The sequence below is a fragment of the Cyprinodon variegatus genome, unplaced genomic scaffold, assembly GCF_000732505.1.
Source record: "Cyprinodon variegatus isolate N-32 unplaced genomic scaffold, C_variegatus-1.0 Scaffold118, whole genome shotgun sequence".
In the NCBI taxonomy this organism is placed as follows: domain Eukaryota; kingdom Metazoa; phylum Chordata; class Actinopteri; order Cyprinodontiformes; family Cyprinodontidae; genus Cyprinodon; species Cyprinodon variegatus.
This window is the reverse complement of record NW_015150571.1, coordinates 25,588-36,300: the sequence shown is the minus strand read 5'-3', so window position 1 is coordinate 36,300 and position 10,713 is coordinate 25,588. Positions and strand designations below refer to the sequence as shown.

General features: G+C 37.7%; 1 protein-coding gene across 1 annotated transcript in view; it reads right to left on the bottom strand.

The window, feature by feature from the left end:
- The window catches only part of LOC107085172 (tyrosine-protein kinase JAK2-like), a 35,660-nt gene that overhangs the window by 20,558 nt on the left and 4,389 nt on the right, over window positions 1–10,713 (bottom strand). Inside the window, exons 2-7 of the mRNA XM_015375371.1 lie at window positions 8,790–9,025; window positions 8,124–8,247; window positions 7,915–8,032; window positions 1,364–1,509; window positions 941–1,232; window positions 319–438 (exon numbers count right to left, since the gene is read on the bottom strand). Coding sequence (XP_015230857.1) covers window positions 319–438; window positions 941–1,232; window positions 1,364–1,509; window positions 7,915–8,032; window positions 8,124–8,247; window positions 8,790–9,021 — 1,032 coding nt within the window. The 5' untranslated portion in view covers window positions 9,022–9,025. The remainder of the gene's footprint in view (window positions 1–318; window positions 439–940; window positions 1,233–1,363; window positions 1,510–7,914; window positions 8,033–8,123; window positions 8,248–8,789; window positions 9,026–10,713) is intronic.

Below are 10,713 nucleotides of genomic sequence, written 5' to 3'. Positions count from 1 at the left end.
TGGAATACAGGCCAATATTAGAGAATTTACGGTATATATATCTCCTATATACACAGTAGAGATGCTGGAGATGCTACGCTGGTGTAGCTCTAGGTCCTGAACAGGGGAGAGAATGAGGCAGTGTCATTGTCACTGGGGTCTCGGATGGGAAGAAACTGTTCTTGTGGTGTGAGAACAGTTTCTTCCCATCCGCTACCAGCCTTATCGAAAAGTACAATCCAAACAGGACAATCGACTCCCACTGGATAATGTCAGATATAATAAAGTTAAATCATGTTTTACTTTAAAGACAGAAACAAGTTTAAATCAAGAAATTACCAGATTTTTCCCATCTTGTTTATTGATTGTGACCAACCGGCTTTCTGTGGCGCCATCTTTGCTTGCCTGCTTGATGCTGATGTCGGTGACGTCAGGGAAGTCACACAATGTCTGCAGCTCCTGAACCAACAGCAGAAATTTACTCTGATATAGAAAACTGACATCAAAAACCACTTAAAGGGCGATTTAGTCTTTATCACATTTCTTGTTTAACAGTAGTGTGTTGCAAGAATCCACTCCCCATTGAGGTTTTACATGTCTTGTCACATATCTTCAAAGCACTTTTTTGCAACCTAGTTGTGAACTGAGGGGGAAAAGGATTTTGCAGAAATAAAAGTAAGAAAATTTGGAAAAAGTGGTCAGTGGCACTGAAAAATAATCTTAAATCCACCTTCTATGACAATCAAAGCGTTTTTTCAGTTCTATCAGCCTTTCACATCTAAAGACTGAAAACATATGTGATGAATGACATAAAGATACACTGAGAAATAATGCAATGACTTTTTAAAAGGCTATGAATTCTCAAAGTATTTTGTTTGTATATTTATTACATGAGGCTCTTTGTGTTGCAGTCTATGCTGCCAAGAGGATTAGACAAAGAAACCTAATGTTGGCTACAAACCTCGTCAGAATCGTTTACTTTCTCTCGACACCACTGGATTCCAGTGTCGGCAGCAACCAGAATGATGAGCGGTCCGCTAGCTGGATCTTTGACCTGAAAGGTCTCTGTGTAGAAGGCTTTTTCTAGTGACTCGATGCTGATGAGGTACTTGAGCTTCAGATCGCGGACCGTGGTGCGACACTGACTGAATTGCTGGATGAAGCGCTTGAAGCGGAAACGGATCCTCTTACGAGTTAAAAAACTACAATCCTGGATCTGATTTCTCATACCCTTTGGTAAGAAGGACTTGTAGCTAGAAGGGATTCAACAGAGTTAAATCAACATTAGTTTGAAATGTAAACACTGTGTTCCTTCCGCACAGTTAGTCAATAAAATGTTTCCAGGATGGGGAGAAATCAACATCGTCTAATGTTTTTAAAGTACCTTGTATTGTGATAGATGTCCAAAGGGGACATCTGCCTTTCCTTAGCTATTCTCGTCATGTCCAGCACCGCCATACCAAGGCACTCTTCCTGTGACTCGTGGGAGTTGGAAATCTTCACCACTCCATTCACAAAGTCATTCCTCCACTGCAGACAGTCAAAAAGAGAAACAAAGATAAACAACTCTCCCTGTATATAATTCCTGTTTGAATCATTTTATTTAAAACAGAGATAATGAGTAGATATCCAACTACTTAAAAAAACAAACAAAAAAACAACAAAAGAAAGATATTTAATATTTCCATATCAAGAACAAAGTTCTATTGAAAATAAAGTCTCAGGTCAACATCTGATGTTTGAGCTCTAAATCAACCTGGCTTTGGACTTTACGATTTTTATCTTCCAAAGCATTTTATGATGCATTAATCAAAGGGCAAGAAACAGATAAATAACATTAATCTATGGTAGAAAATTTATTTACATTAAAGACTCTACATTATCACATACAGAGACATTTTCCATACAGTATACAGTTCTAGAACTCTCAGCCCTGCCATTAAAGTTGCGACTGCATGGGAAGCTGCTGCAGAGACGGGGAGTTAGTCAAACTGTGGATTTGCAGGTAAAAGGAGAAGATGAGAAACGAACCTGCAGCTTAAAGCATTCTACAAACATTTCTCTTCAACAGTCTGCAAGCACGTATAGCTTAACCTCTTTTAAACAAAAAGTCCGGTCATATTCAAAATTCAAACTTCTGAAAGTACTTTAAATATGAAATTATTACATACTGTTGAATAACAAAGCTTTAATTAAGAGTAATTTCACTTGAATGTGCTTTACTGGAGACATCCCTGTGAATCAAAGAACACTACTGCCTCCTACCGGTCTGTGACGTCACTGTGATGTATCAGCTGTTGATCAACATCCAACTGCCATGCACGTGGGCATTGTCAGTTTAACTATAGCTCTTGCAAATTTCAGTAGTGAAGTCCCCTCGAAACCTTAAATAATTGTTGTTGATTGCAGGGGTGAATGGCGCTAGGCTTACCGCGCCGTGACGTCACTGCCGAGGGGTTACTATATTTGGGCAAAAATGGATGGTCCTGGTCTCAGTGATCGTGACAAAAATTATTATTTTAATTTTTTGACTGATTAATGCTAAAATCATTGAATCACCGCAAATCTATTAGTTTTAGGTATAAATAATGACCCATTGGTTATTCCTTGCTGACTGGACTTTTCCTTTAATCTAGATTGCACTAAACCAGAATCCCAACTCTGTAGTGTTCTAAGTGGCTGCAATAAAAAAACAACTATATTATATTTTAGTGAAGACTTCACTCTGTGTGGTTTGTAAAAATGAGAATAACTTTACCAATAATTCGGCTGAATAAAAAAAGGTAACAAAAAATGAAGTGAAGTAGAGAGGTTTTTGGACTTCCGATCCGATACCGATACTGGCCGATACCAGCCTATCCGAGCATTTATTTAAGTTTAAGTTAAAGTATTTAGCCTTAGTTGTAAGACTCATGTTGAAAAGGGTTTTAGTACTATTGATAACATCTAGCCAGCTGAATTAGGTGAGATTGAATAAAACACAATGATTGGTAACAACAAACTTACCTGTTTATTAAGAGATAAACACAAACTGGACAAATTTATGAATAGCAATCTGAAATTGCACAGTGAAAAGTAAAACCGTAAACAGTTAAAGGTGCAAGTATTACTGTAAGTTTTAATAAAAATGCAAAACAGAATATGGAAAATATTCTATTAACTAAGAATCAGGACTGTACTCTTGAAAAAAGACACTGCTTAAAAAAAAATCAGTGCAAATAATAGTGAACTATTACACAAAATGCCTTATACTCCCCAATCTCCTCCACACCTAGTCTCCATCTACACATCGTGCAGGATAAAATAATCCCACACGGCTGACATTTTCCCCGCTATCTTCCAATTCAGCTGTTTTAATGGTTAGGCCGGGAGACAGACCCAAAAAGACCTGTGGGTGTGTTGAAGGTGTGCTGGAAAATGCGGACCGGATTCGGGGAACACTGGCGTAAAATAGTGGAATGGATCATTTCAATCGGTGAAACTGGAAAATACAGACCAGATTTTTTTTAAAAACTGGATCGGCAGTCTGGATCGGCATTTTTACATGCTTTGCCGATACGCATTTTTTTGCCAATATCGGCGTCCGATCCGATACGTGGATCGGATCGGGACAAGCCTAAAGTGAAGGAAGCAAATTGGCAAAAAAAGCATCATAAGAAAATAAAGATATCGTAAAGTAGTTATAAGTCATGATGCAGCTAAGAGAGTTCAAGTCGTATTGCTCAAACCAAAGGCCATGAGGTCAGGTCCAGCTGGCAAACACCATTTAAGCTGCCTTTGCGGGCCAAAAAAAAAAGCAAATTATATCATCAAATAGAGGCAAATGCTCTTTTAAAGTGAATAAAATAGTATCAACTGCAAAAAATAAGTTAGTAAAGTTATAATACCAGAGCACTGTGCTATTTGTAAACAAAATTACAAAATCAAAATTTTTATTTAACAGCTGCAATTTGCCTTTATAATAAATCAATAATCCTCAATTGTCCAAATTCTACATGAGCTGGTAGACCTGCACTGAATGGTAATAATACATATTACACAATCATAGGGAAGACTGCTGACTTGATAACTGTCCAGAAGACAGTCACTGACTCAGAATGTCATCGTTTACAGAAAGCTGAATGAAAGAAAAAGGTGTGGTTAGAAAATGTGCAATACCCATAAGTGAATCCTGCAGATGGGCCCCAAGCCTCTAACCTGGGCTAAGGAGAAAAAAGAACTGGACTGTTGCTCAGTGTTGAAAATCAGAGCACAGTGTAAGGAATACATGCAGCGGGTCTTTAAAAGACAGGAATTTCTCTGCACCTTTAAAGCCTTTTTGATCCAAGTGGTAAATAAAAAAGACTTGGAAAGAGGTACGACATGACGTGCTTGCAGTCACTAGAACCAACTTTGTTTTGATTTTCCCCCTGCAGGCCCACATGACGCCGTAAGATGGCTGCTAACCACAACTAACCAATGAATGAGCTTCCTATCAGTCTACCTGACGTCACATTTGCAACTTTTGTTTTGACTTTAATAAGTCGATGTGAACACTAAACAGACTAGAACTACAAAGGGGATGATTTCTCCCGCTCCGTCTCCATTTTCACATCTACACTGGTCTTAATTCCAGACTGTCAGGATCTAAACTAATTGATTTAATTATTGTTACAAAAAATTTGCAAAGGTCTTTCTATAACAAATGCTATAACAAAAAGCTCCTGATTTTACTCCTGCTTTTCCCCCCAATTTAAGATATAACGCAACAAACTTCTTGCAACAACTTACTTTAATCATAAACATGAAAGCCTGGCCCCTAATTTGGTTGAAAGAAATACATTAATTTAGGTTTACCTAAAAAGTAACTCTTACGTCAATCCAGTTAGATTGTAATTTGTTCCTATGACATTCCAATTTAAAGTAATTCAATCAGGATGCCGGTATGTTACAGACAGAAAACCAAAAGACTGTCTTTAATGTTGACTTTTCTTCAATCTGCTGTTTCCACAAAGCAATAAAAGTGGTTAACATCTGGCCACAACTAACGGAAGCAGATATGCTGGTTTTACAGGTGCAAACGAGCAATGTGTGAATTAGCCTGTGAGAAGGGTCAAAGAGCTAACACAGACATCGATTTATTTTACCCAAAGATAGTATAATATATTTCTACTCAACATACTCTACTCTACTAAAGTTCAGGCTGCTTTCAACTTTACACCAGGCTCACACCGACAAAGGTGTGTCTGTGATCCTGGTACAGTGTGGGCTTAATGCAAAAATACACTCACGCTATTTGCTACACAAAGCTATGGCTCATGCTAAGGAAGTTGTTCTTGTGAGAGCAGAAGTTCACATGGATTCACTCTCTTTCCCTGAGCATCTGAGGTGCAAATAGGGCTACAACTAACAATTATTTTAAAAATCGATGAATCGGCCGATTATTTTTCGATTAATCGATGAATCGGACAAAAAATATTTTTTATATTAACCTCTTTATTCCAAAATAAACATTTTAGACAGAACAAACAAGCACACAAGTACAGGTTGCTCATTAGCTGTACTGGTGCAATATGAAAAATAAATGTTTGTGTTAAAACTACGCAAACTTACATGAGAAATGTAGCTGTACATCCACAAAATATAGAGTACTTTGTTTCATAAAGCGCAAAAAAAGACATTTTTGTTTATAAGGGGTTCAAACAATAGGTCCCCCCATTTCATCAAAGGAGTTTTTTTAAGACTAGAAGAGTTCTGCCTTTTAAGGCAGGAAAGTATAGCAGTTAAAGTTGCTACTTGAGAAAATACTTAACCATAGAGATAAAAATAGCCCTGTGATTCAAATTATAAATTGTATTTGGAATAAAAATGAGAGAACTAGGGGTGCTAAAAAACACATCCTCCAAAAACAGATATTTACATGGGAATGTGGCATATAATTAATTGACATATTACTGATCTTGCTGGATTTTATTCTGCTTTACTTCCATAAATTGCAGGATCTTCTTTACTTTATCTTGCCCTCATAATTTGCAAGTTAATTTATTTATAAAGAAAATATAAACACTGCTTAAGCTAATTCAAATGAAATTAAAAGAAAAATAAGTAGGCAACCTTATCACTGTCTGTAACCTACTAACACGGTAAGGAAAGCATCAGATGAGCTACCTGAGAAACTAACGTTACGTTTCCCCACTTTAAAACGAAACAAACATGGTCGCTTCATTTGCAGTCTGGACGCTGAGGGTAAACATCCTGCGGCTCCGACTGCAGCGCTGAGAGGGACTCCTGCGGGAGCGGGAGAACGGGGTTGGGGTGGGGTAAGCGCCCCACGGCAGAGTAGGAACGATACATGCTTTCACGTAAGAGTCTCCAAAAGTCGCCAGTGACACCGTAAAAAGTCGCCAGATTTGTCGCTAGTCGCTTTTTTGAAAAATAGTCGCTGGACGGGTCTGAAAAGTCGCTGAGTTGGCAACACCCCATGCACTGCTTTAGTGCATGGGGTCCATTGCCCCCATGCACTAAAGACACGAAATAGATTTTTATGGGGGGTGTTTGCATTCACACAGCGGATTATTTCTATGAGAACATCTCTACCTATCATGGCCTTCAGAGACACATTTCAGTGTGAATGCTGCAATAATAATAAACTTTTTGTTCAGGGGAGCTAACATCTTAAGTTAGATCCATAAGCACATTATTTCTGTAAAAGTCAAATTTTGGGGCATTTTCCCATTTAAACGTACAATTATCTAACAAGGATTCTAAAATATATCACATTTGCACTGTGCTCATGGTGTACAAATTGTGTTCACCAAGAACCCAACTGCTACTTTTCAACAAATAATAAATAGTTGATGACTATTTAAAGAAACACCCCTATCTTTAAATCCCATTTGAATCCTAGCTGTACAAATTTAATTTGTTAAAATCCTGACTTGGGGAAATACAATTAAACGAAGAGCATAAAATTCTTCACCAAGGTAGAATGACATTTCTAGATGCTTTTTTGGGGAATATGAAGGAAGCAGGATTGTGAATCATTGGTTTAAAGATCCAGCTTGACTTTAAAAATATGAGAAAATACACAGAAAAAACAACAACAACAACACACCCTTAACTGATTTTTTTTTTAGAATAATATCAAAAAGTGAGATGGATTTGAATAGTCTTTGCCTACATTTACAAATAACATTGAGATTCTGTAGAGATTTTTTTTTTTTTTTTTACAGAAAAAACAAAGACAAGACAGAATTTTATCTTCACCAGGAAGATAAATTCATCAGGAAAAAGCTTCACTAATTAAAAAGGTAAAAAATAAGACACTGTTGAACGATTTAAACATCTAACTGATGCTTAAATAGAACAGAATGACCCTTTATTATCCAGCTAAGATTTGACTGTAATAATGCGGACAGCCTTTTTGCTAACTAAGGTACATTTTCCATGCAAGTATCAACAATTACTGTCAGAAGTGAGGTTTCCTAATCCAATAAATAGAACATGTGTTAAATATATTTTTCTTTCACATAGCGTGGGTTGTTCTTTGTTCACTTCCCCATGGAATCGTTAACATCTTTTATTTTCAATTTAGAAGTTTTGATGCCAGGTCTGCTGAAAGACAGTGGAGAAGAATCCACGATTGAATCCATGATTAAACATCGCCGGACTCAGGATTACAGATGTAATCCAGACAGAACTCTGGTTAAACACCTCATTTACAAATGGTAATCAGAATCGAGAATCAATTCGAACTGAATAAAATTCCACCATACAATACTCTGCAGTAACTCATTGAAACAACTATAGCAACCACTGATATTTTAAACAACTAATACTGCTTATTTCAAATCTACAATACTTGACATTATGGAGACATTCCATGCTCTTGTGTATTTTGTATTCATATAAAAACACCTTTTGAAGTAATATAAAGGGCTACAAAAATGCACTCACCTGAGAGAAGAGGTAGGACATTACATTATCATCAAGGACAGGACTCTCTGACCCCTTTTTGACCCCATATCGATAAGCCCGCGATGCCCCATTACTGTACCAGCCAGGAAAGTAGTACCTGCAGTGAGCCATACAAGTAAGTCACAATGATATTTGGAGAATACAGAAAAACTATCATGGGGAAAAAAGGAAGTAATTAAGCGTGCTACCGTATTCTGAAAAACAGATCTTCAGAAGCCAGTTCATCAAGTCGGAAGATGTGGTTGGGAGAAAACCACGTGCTGTCACCCTCTCGGAAAAGGCTAAAAAGGCTGTAGTACAGGGGTGATATACCTGAAGGATAAAAAAAATTAAATAAAACTAAACTAAACTAAACTAAACCCTATACAATTAATTGTATGTTTGTGCTACAGTTCATACTGAGACCTGAATGATCAGATCGATTACAAGTTCTGCAGTGGCGCAATCTATTAAGCTATTCAATGAGGGGCATTGAGAAAATTAACTATCAAAGTCTCAAGACATGCGCCAGAAAAACTACTGTTTAAAGTACCAATACAGGTGAAAATAAGGTCAATAAAGTTTGTCTAAAATGTCAGTTGTGTTTTGGTTTACTATTAAACACATGACATGCAGGTATATCTAGTCTCTGCCCCCCTCCGCCAACAAACACACACACAGCCCTACTGTTCATACGCAACACCACATTTGCACTGACTCACAGCTTGCACTGCTAAACCTACGTATGTTTTATTTATGCATAAACAGATTCAAAATAATATCTGAGCATGAAAAAGAATATGATGAAGTGCAGGTTGCAAAAATCTTCACAACTGGAGTGCTTCATGGGGGTTCAGACAGTTTGGAGTACTCACAGCACGCCTTGGCTGCATCTATACACAGCTCCTCAGCCACATAGTCCCCAGGTGGGTAGCTGAGGAAGCTGCTTTCGGCTGCTCCCTGGCTGCTGTGGTAGAAATGAAGCCTCAGAACAGGAGCAGCTTGTCTTGTGTCTGAAGATTCTCGATGGGCGGTCCCATTTTGGTGTACCGTGGGGCACGAGTCAGTCACAGTGTCCATAGCTGGCGGGGAAGCCATCAGCAACATGCACCTAAATGGGGGACAGAAAAGAAAATGAGACGGGACTGAGAGTGGCTACTTGCCCTAGATCTAAATCTAATAGAACGATGGGGCTGTATGGTATGAAATGCTGCATTGCTGGAAAATGTTGCATAAAGCTTCAGCACAGAAGAACTATTGTCTAGAAAAAGGGTTATAAAATCTGTAAATCTAATTCCATGAGCAACCATAATGAAATGCAGTCATGAGTTTCTTTTCTTAGTGTAGCATGGAGATTTGCATTCCACAATTTCATAATTTTGTAAAATTCTGAATGTTTGTTATTTAACTATACTGAACTGTGTCCAACATCTGTAAGAGGAATAACCGTCCCACAACAGAGAACAGCAGCAATTCTGGAGACTTTTTCAGTATCTCCTGACCTCACTTCAAATTTTGTGAGTTGTTAATAGCAGCTAATAATAATATGAGTAGGATTAAAAAATGAATCACTGTTTTCCATCTGCATCCTAAATCTTTAATCTTGTTGGGCTCATTTCTTTATTTTACATCACCTGTGGGATGTTTTGCAAATGACCCTAAACAGTTTGGAAGAGAGAACGAGTTGACGGTTTAGAAAAGGAACTCCTCCCCCATAAAAAGGGAATGCTTTGCAGGACGAGCATTCTTCCTATTTTCAGTGTGACTAAAATGGCTTGTGGCTAGCATCTAGCGAACCGACAAAGAGCAATGATCCTAAAGTAAAAGCAGAATCTGGAAATCTCTTTCTTTGGCAGACAAACTTTGGGGGAATTTAACAATTGTAAACAGGAAATCAAAATACAACTAAACACTAGAAAAGATATAAACCCCAATCTGCTGCATCTGATGAAACTCTGTGGATATAAAGTTAAAAATTATCTTTCCAATCTCCATAGTTCGATAAACTATCAGTATATGATTACAATGACAAAAAAAATGAAGTTGTGTTTGAAAGGGTAATTGAGAGTAATGTGAAGGACTTCTTATAGAACAGGTCTTTTTTAGTGTCATTAGGAAACTTTACATCAGAGACCCCATAAATCCTACGTGGCGTTCCCCAAGGGTACATCTAAGGGCCCTTCCTCTTGAATACCTACATGCTTCCCGTAACTCAGAAATTAATAAACACCAACATAGGTTACCGTAATTATGCAGACGACACACAGCTATATATTACAATATCATAAGTTGACTATGAATCTGGATACATGCATAAAATAAATCTATGCATGGATGGAGCAAACTTTGCTGCAGCTGAAACAAAACAAGGCTGAAGAAATAATTTTTGGACCAAAAAAAAGTGTGCTTAAAAGTTAGCACAAAGCTTTAGCTAATAAAGCTGGGAACCATCAATAAGACTCAAAATCTGGGTGTAGAGATGGACAGTTCTGAACCTTCAGAAGCACACAGAGCTAAACCAAGTCAGCCTTCTAGCACATAAAGAACATCAGGATTAAAGGACTATGTCTCAAAAGGATCTGGAAAAAATTATATAACAACCCACTTCTAAAGTCGTTCCACTGGCTCCCCGTATTTCAGAGAGAAGACTTTGAAATAACTCAGTCAGACATGGTATGGTTTAGCTCAGTGGTTCTCAAACTTTTTCTGTCATTCCCCACTTTGGACAAGGGGGAATTTTCCAGCCCCGCCTGTCCCCATTGCCCCAACACAATGCTAATGAAATATGCTACAATCCTA